Source organism: Monodelphis domestica, chromosome 6 (assembly GCF_027887165.1).
Source record: "Monodelphis domestica isolate mMonDom1 chromosome 6, mMonDom1.pri, whole genome shotgun sequence".
Lineage (NCBI taxonomy): Eukaryota > Metazoa > Chordata > Mammalia > Didelphimorphia > Didelphidae > Monodelphis > Monodelphis domestica.
Genome location: NC_077232.1, coordinates 230,106,619 through 230,123,394, shown reverse-complemented (window position 1 = coordinate 230,123,394; position 16,776 = coordinate 230,106,619). Strand labels below are relative to the sequence as shown.

General features: G+C 39.6%; 1 protein-coding gene across 6 annotated transcripts in view; it reads right to left on the bottom strand.

Annotated features, from left to right (window-relative positions):
• Positions 1 to 1,381: 1,381 nt before the first annotated feature.
• TENM3 (teneurin transmembrane protein 3) overlaps positions 1,382 to 16,776 on the bottom strand; it is a 3,501,974-nt gene continuing 3,486,579 nt past the window's right edge. For all 6 annotated transcript variants that reach the window (XM_056802938.1, XM_056802939.1, XM_056802942.1 and 3 more), the window contains 3 exons: positions 12,127 to 13,738; positions 7,639 to 7,769; positions 1,382 to 5,016 (listed from right to left, as the gene is read on the bottom strand). In XM_056802938.1, coding sequence (XP_056658916.1) covers positions 4,261 to 5,016; positions 7,639 to 7,769; positions 12,127 to 13,738 — 2,499 coding nt within the window. In that variant the 3' untranslated portion in view covers positions 1,382 to 4,260. The remainder of the gene's footprint in view (positions 5,017 to 7,638; positions 7,770 to 12,126; positions 13,739 to 16,776) is intronic.

Below are 16,776 nucleotides of genomic sequence, written 5' to 3'. Positions count from 1 at the left end.
AGTTGGGGGAGAGGGTAGCAAATGAATGCAAAAAAGCCCTCCTTGAATTTGCACCAGGCAGGTAGCTAGCTCTGAAAGTGAGCATTTTGTCCCCTATGGCCTTCAAAAATGTTTGCATCTTTATCCTGAGTTGGGATGTTTACATTCAGGTAACCATAACCATTTTAGTCCCCAATTATTAATTACATAGTATTAACTAAATATTATTAAGATCATCAATTCTTTTATTAATCATCATTAATTATTATTATTAACTAAAGAGACAAATATAGGCCAGATTCTTTTTGGACTGGGATTTAATTTTGATACAAGGCATTTTCCTTTGCATTTGTTCAGATGTCATTAAAAACAAACAAACAAATGAACAAACTCTTACCTTCCATCTTAGAATCAATACTGTGTATTGGTTCCAAGGCAGAAGAGCAGTATGGGCTAGGCAATGGGGGTGAAGAGACTTGCCCAGGGTCGCCCAGCTAGAAAGTGTCTGAGGCCAGATTTGAACCAGGAATTCCCATCTCTGGGTCTGACTCTCAATCCCCTGAGCCACCCAGCTGCCTCCCTCAGATTCCATTTTTACAGAACAAAAGCAAAAGAAACAAAACCTATTCCCCCATTCCCCTAAAAATCAACAAGAAACTCAGGTTTCCAGGATGGGGTTAGAAGCTGGTATTTTTTGTTTTGAAACAATTAATGCAAATATAATTCTCTCACTATCCAAGCATGAGCTGTAGTCCTGCAGATCTAGGGGCAGGGGAAAAATAGGCCAGTTTGCCAAGTGGAGTGACCCGATTCTTGTTGGATCAACATGTTATCAAGTGGAGGTTGTCACTGACAAAGCACGAGCGATGAAGGCTGCCTTCTCAGACTCCAATCCAAGCACTGGCCTGCCAGCCACAGAAGTGCTGGACTCAGCATGTCCTAATCAGTCCGTTGTCTATATGTAGATTTAGACATCTCCAGGAGGCAGGGAGCCTATCAGGCCCAAAATGATTATTCTAATCAAGTGTTTTAATTAAGTACACTTATTGCAGGATCACGGGAGAAAGAAAAAAGGACTGGTCTGGAGTAGTAATGGGGACTGGGGTTTCCCCCCCCTTCTTTAGAGTTATAGTCCTTGGCTTTGTGGGGTGTATTTAACATATTTCTAAAGTAGGCCACGAGAGAGATCCCCTGGTGAAACTCACTCTGCTGAGTTAGCAGTCTAGCCATTGGACAAAAAAAAAAAGAAAAGAAAAAGAAAAGAAAAAAGATATTACCAACTGTGTAGCAGATGAATCAATAGCAATACAAGTGCATTCATTTGCATCCTCAACTCTAAACAGAAAAGCAATACCAGAGCTATAATGGCTCACACAATATTTAAAAAATATATAAACACACACACATTGGGTTGGCTTTTATTGGAATGCCTAGATGCAATCTATAGTCATCAAGTTATGGAAAATTCAGGTCACATATAAAGTTAAGAAGGCAAATGAAAGGAACAATACAAATCAGACAAAATTTACATCTCAAAATATCATGAAAGCATTTTGACTGGCTTTGCCTAAAATACTTTGAATATCAATTTTTTTTGTAAGCTAATTTTTTTTCAGTATACAGTTTCCCCCCCCTTCTTTTTTTTGTTTTTGTTTTTTTTTTAAAAAGGTTTTTTGTTTGTTTGTTTACATATTCCCCAAGGTCACTATTTCTTGTAAAAGCATGTCCAGATCACAAGTCTTTTTAGTAAGAAATAGGCTCATTATACCCACTAACAAGACCACTAATTGGTTTGATTTTACTTCATCTAAAATAAGCACCAAGAGATCCTCTAATTTGTTATTTATCCGTTCCAATGTAAAGGACTAGTACATGTCAAGACGATAGACCACGATTTCACTTTTGCCACGTGGTACAAACGGGCTTTTCATATTTAATAGGTCCGAAAGGTTGCTGAGAATTTAGACTCCGAGCCTATTTCACCAAAAGCACTTACAACATGCTAACTAAATACAGTGCTGCTGAAGGTTCCATCTAACAGAATTGCAAATACCTAACAGTTTACATTTCAAAAAGAAAATGGAAAACAGTGCCATGTTTATGTGGTTTGAAATTTCATAGTTTGCTAAATCTGGGGTTCTTCATACTTGCCAAAGGACTTTCAAGGATAAAAAATATTGATGCTAATCTGTGCTTCCATTCTAGTAAAATATCAGCATTCATTATAAGATTAATGACTTCGGTATGCTCTACCAAATACACAAATACAGTAATAGCACTGATACTGCCATTCAGTCGCTATTTCGCTATTTCGAACCTCTCCCAGCCAGTCTGTTTAATAAACACGCCTACTGTGCAATTTCGAGTATGTGATACATACAAAGCAGTTAGAAAATTATTTTCAATACATCACTTGAACCTTTATATTTACGACATGTTCACTTGCTATATTTTATCACCATTATACATAGAGGAAAAACGGTGTGGACTCTAGCCCAAGGAACTGAAAAATATTTTCTAAAAATATTTTTGTGGCTGAATTTAGTGCTCCTGAACGAGATTTGAATTGTGGCTCGAGCCCGTCGTGGACGGCTGCTGGGCTTGCTTAGATGTGCAGCTGTGGGCGGACTAGCTTCAAGTCTGATCTGTGGCACCCTGGCTTCTCCGGGTTCAACACAGAGCCGGGGCTATCCCCAAGCCCAGTCCTACGGAGATTTGGCTACATGGGCCTGATGGGCTCTTGTCCCCCTCGCTGAGTTCCTTTGTGTGACCCAGAGGTTCAAGACCCCAGACTAACTGTCCCTCGGCCTCTCTGTGGGGCTCCATTTCTGTTATCTTTCCCCGTGCCTTAAAGTGACACGTTTGTAACCCACTGTGACTGATCCGGTTAAGACCACAGTGAGTCCTTCGAACCTTCTACAAGCACCTGGCAACACTGCGCTCTCCTACCTTGAAATGTTGCTTCAGGTCTCTATTAGCAGAACCAATGCGACGATAACAAGAAAACCCCAGTGGCTAATTAGAATAAATCCCCGTTTATTTTTCCAGTTGGGAGAGGACCAGGAAAACCCCAGTCATCCACAGCTTTCTCTGAGTTCCCCGAGCCTTAGTTCGCTGCCGCTGTGCCCCTGGGAGATAATGGTGGGAGCACCGGTTTGATGATTAGAAAATTCCGGAAGGGAGCTGTACTCTGAAAGCCACCCACTAAGGACTGCACTATCCTATCCATGTTGGTGATAGAAAGATGTACAATTTCTCAACCTAATACAAAAATATGAACACTTTTGGACATTATAGGCATAAGCTGTTATATCTCTACAATATAATCATCTATACTGTATAGCTATAACAGATAACAAAAGGTGCAATCCTTTTTAAAAAATCACACAGTTCACATGTTTTTATCATTTTATTTTTTTAAGTATAAACTTTTTTAAACACTTTACATAAATTAACTCCTCTGAGACTAATATTTGATGTACAGTAAATTGTAATTCATATAAAAATCCATAAACAACTTGTCTCACATAATTTACAAAAAAATCAGGGTCTCCTTTGCTTAGCAGTGACAAGGGTTCCACTTGCCATTTTTCTCCCCCCAAGGCAAACCATGTTAGCATTTGGAAAATCCATTATTAAATTCCCACGGTAGTAGCCGAAGTCCCTTGTGCCAGTGTCCTTTTATAAAGCAGCACAGTTAAAGCAGTTGGGTTGTCTATAAACAGTAACTTTACCCCACATTTTAAAATTAACAGAGATATATAGCACATCCTATGCAGAGACTACTTCTTGTAAGCAAAGGTCAACAATTCAGTAATATTGGGAAACACTGTATGAATTTTACCTTAGTTAAATACAGTGCCTCAAAGGAACAGGAGGCCTATTGTAAAATTTTTAGGCCGCTTTCTTTTCTTCCTTTTCTTTCCTTTTAATACTTTCAGTCCAACTGAGTGCAGCGATATGCATATGTAAACATATTCTTTAAAGCGGATCACCTTTAAGGTCATTCAGAAAAAAGTTTTCTTTTTTTTTCCTTTTGTTTTTATGGTTTTTTTTTGTTTTTGTTTTTGATTTTTGATTTTTGTTTTGTTTTGTTTTTTAAAGCAGTATCATTCTCCTGGAAGGCTCTTCTCTTTCACAGAGTCCAATTCAAATTGTGCTACAGAAAATTCTGAGCAAAGGTGGAGTTTAGGCTCAAGTAGTGATACGGTGATAGTCCCGTCTCCCTCGGGGAAGACTTTGGTGCATTGTCTCTTTGGCGGCTCGGACCCGGCCAGTGTGTTACCTTCTCCCTATTTCACTTTGTCTAAGGAATTGTATATTGTTGGCGCTGTCTGCCAGCTCTGGGTATTGCTCCACGGAGAGTACATAGTACCCATCGTATCCTTGTACTTTCCCAGCACTGAGAAGCTGCCTTTTTTCTCCCTCTGTCCAGAGTCTGGCTCCCTCTTCTCCATCCCGCACTCTTTGCTGCTCTCTGGCCCAAGCGTTGGCCAGGGCCCTTTGTCTTGCCTGCTCTAAGATGCGCGCTTTCTCCTCATCCAGAGTCATGCCATAGCGGACATGAAGAGCCAAAGCACCATACTGCATCTCAACATCGGCAAACCTGCGAGTCCTGCCATTCACTACTGTGGTGGATTGGGAAACGGTGACGTTGATCCCGTTCTCCAGAGCCTTCCTCCCACTCGTTAGACGCAAGGTGCCAAGGTCGCTCTCTGGCGTGGTGGTTTTGATGAAATAGTGAGTATCCTTGCCCTCGATGGTGAAATGCAGATTTTCAAGGTAGTAGGCGTTATTCAAGACGGCTGCCACTTTGATGCAGTCCTCATTGGCCACGTTGAGCACGTTGGTCAGCACTTTCCCTTGACTCACAGCAAGCATAACTCCTTTGCCAATCAGTGACTTGACCGTGGCAAACCATAGCCACGATTTCTCACCGCCTGCTTTGCGTCTGCTGATCTGCACTTCCGCCATTTTCCCCAGGGACAGGAACGCCTTTGCTTGTCTAGCCACTTGTTGTTGGACTCCAAAAATTGGCTGGAAAGGAAAGGAACAGAGGCACACTTTAAAGACTATTTGTAGTCCTTGGCCAAGAAGCCAGTCCTCCCCTCCCCACCCTCCCCTAACACCACTGCCTTATTGGGACAAAAACAAAAGCTATAGTTGAATGCACCAAGGAGTCGAGTTATTCTGAGATGAAAAGACTTAAAAAAAAACCTAGGGTGGAGGAATATTCTTAAATTCTTCTGACTTCAAGTTCATTTAAATGCTTGATGAATTCTATTTTCTTTTCCAACTAAAAATGTAATTCCATTCAAAGCTTTTAAACGTTTATAGTATTTGCCAATACTAATGCTTTATGTTTCCTTTCATAATTACTAGAAACATTTGTGTTGTTTTTCGAGGATCTGTGGAACTCCGCTAATCAGCTCTTGCTTCCTTCCAACCTTCTCAGTGGGAAGCAAGGGAAAGACTGGCAAAAGCTGGGACTTGTGAGAAAGAGTCTCAGAGGATGCTAAGTATTTGAACACTGGGTCCCATTTGTAGGCTCTGGAATGCTTGCAATTTAATTTGGGTAGACTCGTCCTTTCCTGGTAAACACTTTCAGCTGAATTTCACAGCGAAAAGCAGCGCCATACCACTGGAGCTTTAGAGGCCTGAATACAGAGAACTATTATTTCCTAACTTATTAAGACCAATTATTTTCTGCAAGCTTGGGAAGTGACCTAAATAAATACTTTGGGCAAGTCCCTCTTTCTGCATTTGTGGTGGGGGCTTTAATAGGGGAGCCTTAACAGTGCAACTGCGGTGACAAAGGCTGATACTTGTGGGACTGGTTGGGGCTTCTTAAACTTAAACCTTTGTTTCAGGTTTGCTAGTGAAACATTGGCTTGTTCCACAACCAATGATGGGCCCAAATAGTTTCTACCAGGGATTCCTGGGAGCTCTTTCCTTAACTGGAAACTCTTACCAGACTTTAATGGTTGCCTTGAAGAACAGCTTGTAAAGCCAAAGACTTAAATTACTCCAGAAGGGATTGAATAATGCACTGCCATAGGCCTTTGGAGCTCCTTTGCTGAAATATGTTAGAAAACTCTGGTATGTTTACATAGCACTTGACTAACCTACATCCATTTTAAATTTAGAAATGTAAATGAATGAGAGGCAATGTGGCCTAGAAGATAGAGAGCTAGCCCCCGTCAGGAAGACCTGAGTAAAAGCCCCGCCTGTGATAGGTGATCTCTCAGTGATGTAGGAAATTTTCAGACTCAGTGGTCAGGCTCAGGGTAATAGGCCTAGAGACAGGAGGTCCTGGGGTTCAAATCTGGCCTCAGATACTTCCTAGCTGTGTGACCCTAGGCAAGTCACTTAATCCTCATTGCCTAGCCTTTACTGTTAGTATTGATTCTAAGATAGAAGGTAAGAATTATTAAAAGAAAAAAAATACTCAGTGGTTAACAAAGGGTGCTAACCTACAGTGGCAGAGGAGGTTCTTATACTAATGAAATCACTAGTCCAGCCTCTGTGCTCTAAAATTGTGTCCTTTCCTCCTCACACTTACCACTTCTCTTAAAGACTTGGTGAATGATAACCTTCAAATAAGGTGAATCTTAAAAAAGAAAAAAATTGCTTTTTAAAGGAAGACTGAAATACCTATAATTTCTAACCAAGCGCAGAAAACTGGGGCCTTTGCATAGTCTCTTTTTTTGTTGTTTCCCTCCCCCCTAACAGAGACTGTTCCCTTTTTTTCTTTATATTCACTGAAATGATAGAAAACTGCCCAGGAGGGAAAAATTAATCTTTCAAAAAAAAAAACAACAACCCAAACTCCCAAACTCTGCAGTCTCTTTTTTCTTATCATTATGGGGTAACCCAATTTCTTGATCTCTAATTATTCTTGCTTTAAGCTAGAAGTCTTGGTATTTTGTTGTGCTTTTCTTTTTGATCTCTGAATGGTCCGAATTAGAGGCACCATTTTCTCAAATGGCAGATCTGACTTTGCAATTTCCCATTCTATTTATTTCCTTTCATCCTTTAGAAGTTGTGTGTGTGTGCGTGTGTCCTTTTCCTTCCAATGGAATATCATAAATACCCAGAGGTTGGGTTGTAATAATGAGCATGACTAGAAGTGATTCAGTATCTCGCATTGTCACATGAAACATCATTAATAGCAAAGAGAAGAAGCTGGACTGTAGTTGGGTATTGTTGTAGGACGTCACTTGGTCATGTACATCGGTGATAGTAGTGTTTGTTTCCTGGCCTATTTTTATTTCTCTCATTTCCTTCAGGCTCTGACTGCCAATATCAATCAGATCTCCCAAGGTTCCACTAGGAAACTCGGAACTCAAAAATGGGTTTCCAGGTTTTGTTAGCTATTAATAATCTGTCTCTATAGGTTTTGATTTCCACCACTGAAAACAGTTCTAACCCTAAACAACAGAAGCCTCTTTTTTAGCCCCCCCCCCCATTTTTATGACTGACAAAAGATCATGCTTTGTAATTTACTGACCCCATTAGGGGGCAAAAAAGGCAGCAGTGCCTGTTTTTACAAGTGTTAATTGAATTAAAGTCTGGCAAATAAAGCCAGGAGAGCAGAGCTCCCTCGGAACAGTTCCTCCTATTCATCGCATTTCTTCCGTTTTCCTTTTTGATGCTTACTGGTATATCATCCCACTGCTGACTCTTCACAAGTTCATAAGAAGGCTCTGTTAAATCAAATTTGGGAACAGGGAATCCCGGAATAGCATTGTGTAGATGGAAGCCAAATGTCACCAGCCAGCTGTTAACATCTAGGAGAAGAACATACAAAATGAAAGATGTTAGAATTATTTTGTGCTTCTTAAAATCGAATCCTTACCTTTGAAAAAGTCAGACGCACCCACAAATGGCCTGGCCAAAGAGCCCACGTCCATCTCTAGAGCCACATAATTCAAAATCCACTTTTTTTCTCAAGAGACCAAAGACTATTGCCCCGATGTCCCGAGTGCTACAACAAACATAATGCCAGGTGCCTATCGGTATAAGCTGAAAATCTGGAGTTACAGTCACTTATTTGGGCCAACTGAGTAAAATGTCATTCACGCAAAGTAAGTGATAGTGTTAAGTCTTTATTAAAGACCCAAACTGTAATGGGTATTGCCCGACACCCCCAAAATAATACAGGCAGGAGAAAACCAATGAAGTTTGTTTTTGTCGTTAGTAAATTATGGTCTTTAATAGGAATTGTGCTGTTATTAGCTTGTGACAATGATTGCCTAAGGATATGTAGAGTTCCACAATTCATTTTCTATTAATAAAAAGACTAAATTGGGAGTATTAACATCAAGAGTTGTTTCTTAATCAAAGACGAATGCTAAAAGCTGGCAGAGCCGTGGGCACAGAGACTGTGGTTGCCATCACTTGCCACTTCAAAGGCTGGCTGGGTGCAGGTGGAAACAAACTTTTTGGGGAGACAGAGAACCTGGAAACCTTTAAAATGGTATTTTAAAATGTTGCCATGTGACTCAAGAAGCCATTAAGCCCAGAAGAAGGCTTTTATTCTATTCTGGAGGTTATAATGTTACCGAACTACTCAGCAGGCTGCAGCTTTATGAGTACAGTTGGGTGTAGGTTATTTTAGATATTAAGCACATTGCTAGAAAATTTGAAATTGCATTTCACCTAATATATTTTATGCTGTTCCATCTCTCTTTTGATGTTTTGTAGAAAATGCTGCTATAGCATTCCCTGCAGTTCATGTTGCTAGGAGAGGATGAATTCAGGGGGCTGTGGGCTTTCCAGCCCTACAGTCAGCCCCTGTCAACACCTCTTAAATAACCACTGGCAAAATGCTTGTCAGAATGATGGAGGGCCACTTGTTTCCCATTCGCTTCTCCAGGGCACAAACTCTCACCTCATCACCAGGCTGACGGAAGTCACTTCCCTCGGCCAAGTTCATTTGGATACGAGGCCATTGATAGTATCTATCTTTTAAACTAAGGGAGAAGCTGAAAACTCATCACACAGGCCACAAAGCGATTTTCTTTGTGACGATATATGAGAGATCAAAGAAAACCTTACGCTGAGGAAAAAACAACAAGAACAACTCCAAACGCTCTATGTGTGACCAAAAAAACAACCATGAAATTTAGGGCAACATTTATTCTCCCTCCAGCAACCTCAGAAGAAATATTTATGTTAAAATGCCAATGGAGACTTTTAAAGACTTTGGAAGTATAGTGGCCAAAGGGCAGTGGAAAGTGAGCTTTTTCGGGGTTCAAATCCTACCTCAGCTACTTGCTACCCAAGTGCTATTGGAGAAGTTGCTTCTTTCTTCACTAAAAAAAATGGAGGTGGGATTAGGTGATTTATAAGGCCTATTATAGCTCTAATTCTGTGATCTGATGATTCTGTCTCAATAGAAATTGGCTTTAAAATGTAGCCAAGAATCCTGGAGAAGGTGTTGGCAGGGCTGTGTGTGTGTGTGTCTGTGTGTGTGTGTGTGTGTGTGTGCACTAAGGCTAAATGCTGAATGACATATGACTGTCTCATATTGTTGCAACACCAAACCTGAACAAATAGAGTACTAACCTGAGTCAGGCTCACTTATGGAGCAGGGAGTGTTTCTGGAAAATTAGGGGACAGATAAAAAATGACAGAAAAAAAAGTCTGGGAGTGAGGAAGCACAGAAAAGAAAGGAAAGAAAAGAATGTAAGCATTTAATAAGTGCATATTGATTGATTGTGCCATATGCAGAGGCAGTGAGTGGGACAATTCTTAAAAGGACTAGAGAAAGGAAGAAGGAAAGAATGAAAGAATCTTATTGCTTTAGAGATTGGAAAGATGGCGGGTGATGGTGACAGGAAATAAGAGCGCCAGTTCAATGAGGGACCAGAGAGTTAAAGAACGGGAGATCAGCCAGAAGGACCAGAACCCTGAGAATCTAGAGTCCAGGGGCAAAGAGAGCCTTATTGGACAGGGACAGACAGAAGAACCTATAAGGAACCGGTAATGGCAGTGATATGAGCCAGAATCTTAACCCCAGGCAAGATAACTGAGTTACGTGAAACATACTTGGGGGATAACATTTTGTAGCCTGTGCTGCAAAATCCTAAGGAAAATCAGTTGTGCACTTACACGTGTGTGTATACTGGTTTGTAGTGTAGTTATAAGGGGTATAGATGGGGGAATCAGAGAAATGACAGGCAAGGTTGGAACCCCTAGGGCTCCATCTTCTTTAAGAGAAATCTTCCCAGTTTGGGTCTTTTTAGTGCTGAAGAAGGAAAGTCTGCTAGGGAAGAGATGAGTGTGACCTTGTCTAATGTTGATTCTTTTTATTAGAATTGAATCAGACTTGTACTACGTGACATTTCTGGCAGTTGTGGTTTAAGTAGCATGTCCCATGTTTAAGTAGTATGTTATTTATAACAAATGCTGCATTTTAATTCTGCACTTTCAAAAATAAAAAGTAAGCCCCTCTATGTGGAAGAGGTTACCGTTAGATGGGCCTTAAGTAATGGATGATTTGAAGAGGCCACAAATGAGTATTAAAACTCCCTTTTAATATTTCTATAAACACGTTCATTTATGTATTTGCGTATAAATATGCACCATCTTACCCTGCGATTGCAAAAGCTTTGCTGTGCATGAGGCAACCTCGAAGGTAAAACTAGAATTTTGGGAGATCATAGTCTCTGCTCCACTCTGCCCAGAAATAGATGTCTATACCCACACAACTTTTGCTTGCTTAGCAATATTCCTGACGTTCCCCAGGGGCCTCATTCTCTGCTAGATCACAGGCTTACCTCTACGTCTACAACCATGGTAAGAGACTAAAAAATCATGGAGCAAAGGCATGATGATCCTTCAGAAGAAAGGAGGATAGCTCTTTGTCTCCCCATTAATTAAAATGTTGGAAAGTCCAAAGTGGAGGTTGGGAAATAAGACCCCAATAGGGATGAACAATTATATATATGTAAAAATATACACAATATACAAATATTTACAAATTATATTCATTAAGGTATTATAACTATACAGTTAAGCATATACACAAATGGAAATATATATTGTATAATACTTATAATTATATTATACAATATGTACTTATATGTGATATATTTACATATCTATATAACTAATCATTCATATGTGATATATTTTATATACTTGTATGTAATATATTTACAAATACTAATATTTTTGTATCCTTACATGTGATATATTCACACATATACTTATATATGAAAATATTCATGTACTGATATGTGATATATGTACACATATGCGTATATATTATATAATATATACTCATATGTAATATATTTATGCATACTCATATTTTATATCTTACATGTGATATTTACATATATACTTATATTGGCAATATTATATTTATATATACTTATAGGTGATATATTTATGCATATGCTTATATTTATATATGCATATATATTACATAACATATACTTATATGTAATATATTTATACATACTTATATTTTTGTATACTTACATGTGATATATTTACACATAGACTCATATATGATATTCTTACACATATTATATTTATGTATCCTTAATGTAATATATTATTATATTACATTTTATATAACATGTGATATTTAAATATATACTTATATTGATAATATTATATATATGCTCATATATTATGTAATATATTTACACATATACTTCTAAATACATTTATATGTATTTATCTATGGAGTGACTAGAGAATAAAATGAACATATATTGGGTACTCAAAGGCAAACAGGTTTTAATCTTGCTAGCACTGACCAGGTAGAAGATAATGTTTCACTGAATAAAAGTGGGACCAAAGATACGTAATTGTGTATATGGCATTATTCCCATGTTAAGAGAAACATAGTGTTTCCCTACTGAGCAAGCTTTGAAGGTGGGGATGGAGGATAGAAAACGCCACTGACCTGCACCGAGTTTGATACATTGCTTAAATGTCACCAGACTTTCACTGGCTTTCCCCCACACCCCGCCACCCCAACACTCTGGAAAACAACAATAATGGAATGTTAGGTGTCTTTATGTTAAAGGGGGATGAAAAGTTTTTTTTAAATCAACTGAAACTTAAAAAAATTTTAAGTGTAGTCATTAGACTAATTCACCTTTGAAAAGAAAAAAATATAATTACCTGTGATATAATCTTTCACATCATGAATTTTACTTGCAGGATTATTGTTCCTAAACATATACAAATTAAAAGGAGCTGGGTCCTTCCCAATCCTTTTCCAGATTTCTATGTCAGGTGTTGTCCATCGTCCTGCCAGTATGTCATAATCTCTTTCTCCAAAGTGGACTAATTTGGTGAGTGGGTCATAGAGGCCACCGTGAAATCCAATCACCAACTGGAAGTCAAGATTGGAATCAAAATAGATCTCCCCATAGGCAGTGTACTGAATTTGTTTTAGCATAAGTCCATTGCTACTGAAGACAGCCAAGGGTGTCCCCGTGTTGTCTGATGCAATGTAGAACTCATCCCCGCTACTAATCTCCATGGCAAAGAGATGTCCTTGTAGATCATAATAGAGGGATGTAATTTCTGAACTCGAATGGTTATATACGTGAGTAATCCTGGTGGGGTAAGTAAGATCAGCATAAAAAAATTGGAGGTGCTGTCCTAGGCTAGTTTTGGTTGACACCCGCCTCCCTAAGCCATCGTAGCGGTATATCACAGTCCAGCCGCTGCCTTTGCTGTAAACTCGAGTTAGGAGCCCCTTGGAGCTGTATTCAAAGATCTCGGTGCCTCGTTGACGCAGGAAGCCATCCTCATCCAGTCGATACTGAACATCACCTAATCGAGTGATCCTGTCCCTCAGGTCATAGCGAAGAGGGGTCAGGCGTGCGCTGTTACTCGGGTTCAGTAAATGCAGGTTACCATTCAGGTCGTAGTTGTACCGCCACATAATTTTCTCGTTCAGGTAAACTGTTTGTAGTTGTCCATCAACATCGTACTCGTACGCATATTTGGTAGTGTTGGCAAAAGGTCCAATTTTGATCTCCCTCTTAGTTACTCGTCCCATGTTATCATACTGGATTGTAATCCAGTACATCAAGGACCTGAAGATCTCGTATTGAATTTCCTTGATGCGGCCGTGAGCATCAAAGTGTTTAGTGTATGTCATGACAGCTGTAGAAATGATCTGGTTAATATCATAGTAAATAACCCCAAACTTTCCAAACTGTTCGACTTTACCAGAAATATCATCAAATTGGTAGAGATCGATGGGCAATGGCGTTTCATTGATGACACCCTGCATGCTGGTCACTCTGAAGCTGTTGTCATAGCTGTAGTCAAATCGTGCGTTTACCATCCCGTCTTCACTAAAGCGGAAAATCTGTCTATCAATCAGTGGACCAATTTGCCTGTATCTAATGGTGCAGATAAAACCATCGCTCTGGAGATTCACTGTTTTTAGAACTCCTGCTGTCTCATCATAAGTAAAACTGACTCTTGTACTATCATACAAAATTTCTGAGAGTCTCGTTTGCCTCCTATACTTGAATAGGACCCTTCGACTGGTACCCAGGAAGGCTGTTTGCAGGAGCAGCCCTTCCTCATTATAGTCCATGATGATGGAGGCATTGCTTTCGGGAGGGTTATATATGTTTCGGTAATAGCCGATGGATCGGATTGTCTGCATGGTGTGACGAGCAACGCTGGGCATGGTTATAGCGGAAAGCCGGTCTAGCAAATCATATTCAAAGATGTACTGCCGCTGACTGTGAAGCAGGAGGACCATTGACTGTAAAGAGAGAACATATTTTAGCCTCCTGTCTTTGCGTGGGAGGAAGAAAAATAAAAACAGATTTGGTGACAACAAAATAAAACCTTTCACTCGAGAGGATAATTCTCGTTTCAGTGGAGTTATCCTTGACCTTACGTATTCTTAATGATTTCCTGCCCAATTTACTTGGATGCTTAATTGTGAGGGGTTTTGCAATTAGCAGCACGAGATTCACAATATGGCCCCTTGTTATGATTATGCCATTCTTTTCCCAGGCACTTGTGGCCAAACAGCAGATTGTCAATGGATTTGGGTAAGTCATAAGACAGGCAGAAGAGAAGCTGTTCTAAGACAATATTTCAAGCAGGAAACAGCATATGGGAAATGCAATTCCTACTCATAGTTAGCAATTATTTACCAAGATGCTCTCCATCCCCCTACAATCAGCTCTAGACATATTGAAACCATTTTTCTAAGTACATTTGAGAATGGGGCAAAGAATTCCTTATCAAGGAAACCCATATTCATTCAACCCTGAGTCTTGAGTAGTATTTCAACAAGAAGAAAAGAGTAAAGTGTGATATATTAGTCATGTGCTACATAAAAATCATTTGTAAAATGATCATTCCTATCTTGTTGGAGAAGAGGGAGAAGAGCACAAGGGTTAGAGAGCTGACCTAAGAAGACTAATTCAAGCCCTGCCTCTCACACATACTGGTGATGGGACTATGGGTTGTTGTTGTTGAGTCATTTCAACTCTATGGGACCCCATTTGGGTTTTCTTGGCAACCATAATGGAGAATATTTCTTTCTCCAGATCATTTTACCGAGGAGGAAACTGAGGTAAAAGGGTTAAGTCACTTGTTCAGGGTCACACAGCTAGAGCCTAAGGCCACATTTGAATTCAGATATTCCCGACTCCAGGCTTAGCACTCTAGCCACTCCACTGCCTAGCAGACTGTGGATACATCACTTGAACCCTAAGACTTTAGGTTGGAGAGAATATATCAGTCTTTGGTGATGTAGGCTGTTTCCTCATATGGGAGTTCATCATGTCAATGAAATCATGGGACATGGTCCCTATCCTGATAATGATGATGAGTTTAATTCTCTAAAGGTGATGAAAACTAATTTGTCCATTCTTCTATTAGTACCTTAAGCACTTTTAGAAAGGCTCTTAAGATATCTAGAGCTATGGTGTCACGTCTGGAGACAAAAGGATTCATTTTGTGTCCTGGTTCTGACATACCAACTGCTTTTACCTTTTAAGCTCTTCCAGCTCAGTTTGGTCATTTAAAAAAATAAAAACAATATTTGAATTTTTTAAACCCTTAAATATTCTATAACCTTTAAATGTTAATTAATAAATATAAAATTATGACATGAATAATACTTTAGCACTTTGATGATCTATGATTCCATTGGGGTGAGCCCTCCCTTCCATCATTACTGAGCATGCCTTTATGAATTCTAACCCTCCTGGACATTATTTCCCCTCCTGCACTCTCTGATGTAGCCAAACAGCTCTTTATTTGTTCCTCCCATTCTCTACCTCCTATCTCCCTGGCTGCCTGGCAAATTCTCCCTCCTTGAGGAAGATGAATTCTCTTTCTTTGGGTTTGGGTCAAGAACCATTTTCTCCAGGAAGCCTTTCCTGATGTCCTCAGCTATTAATACCATCCCTCTCAAATTGCCTTATATTTAACTACTTTGCATTTATTCACCTTATATTTATTCCATAGAAGGTAAGTCCCTTGCAAGTAAGGGCTGCTGCTTTACTTGTTACAGTTGGGTCTCCAGCACCTTGGACTGTGCCTGGCACAGAGTCTGGGCCCTTCATAAATATTTGTTGATTGATTGGGTGAAGATCTTTGAGAGTTGCTGTGGCTGAAATATTTTGTCATTTTGTGACTGATGTAGTAATGAGCCTCTCTAAGCTTTGCTAGGCTGATCCTTGGGAAATGTTTACAGTCCATCTGTCACTGGGTCTCTACTCGAAGCAAGTCCAACTTAGTAAGACTTGCCAGAATTTATGCTGTACAGGTGTGGTAAGTACAAACCCAGGCTTACCTCTGGGATATCATGGAGAGAGTACTGGGAGAAGGGTCAGGAAGTCCAGGGTTCAGATCTTCCTTTAGACATTTACTAGCTGTGTGATGATTTTGGGCAAATTGCTTGACTTTTCTTAATTATTTTTTCCTCTCTTATAGGATGGAAAAACTTGATGGTCTCTGAGGTTACTTATAAGCTTGAAATCTATGATGCATGCTGGAATGATGGTGGTAATTCCTGACTATGTTACATCTTGAGTTTCAGTCTACACAACCACTCTATGGGGCAGAAGCTCGTCATCCTCACTTAATAGATAAGGATACTGAAGGGCAGAAAAAATCATGACTTTCTCAAGGTCTCCTAGTAAGAAAGTGTCAGAAGTGGGAAGTGAACCCTTAGTCTTTGATTCAAAGCCCAGCACTTTGGGCCATTGGACTGCTTTACCTCTCCAATGACGTGGTACTGGGTTAGAACTTTGGTAAACTGAATGAAGGATAATAAAATTAAGTGTGACCTAATTTTCATAGTATTTGTCAAACAGGCCAATGTGAAAATTGATTAAATGAAGCTGTGTATCCAGATTGGAGGTTGTGGCCAGTTCCTATGCCTAAGAGAGTGGAGTGCCTACAATTACTCCAGGTTGGGTACAGCTAAGGCTGACTTGAGAAGAATAAATAAATGGACCTTCTGAGACTTAATCTGATTGTGTGATGGAAATATATTTATATACAGGCCTTACTACTGTAAGTGATACTTTTGCCCTCTTTTTTCTTTATCATCTTGCGCCTCTTTGCAGGATTACAACAGGGACTCAGTTATTGTCAGGCTAATTTCTTGTGGTTTCCAGCTTTGAGTGCTTTCTCATTTCCCAAATAAATTTTGGGTCTCAGTAACTGCACCAATCACCCAGCAGTTTAGTTGGACTGAAGCTCTGATAGGAACATGTTTAATTGTGCTATCTGTAGACTTGCTCAAACATTCAAGAGTCAGCAAAGAATTATATT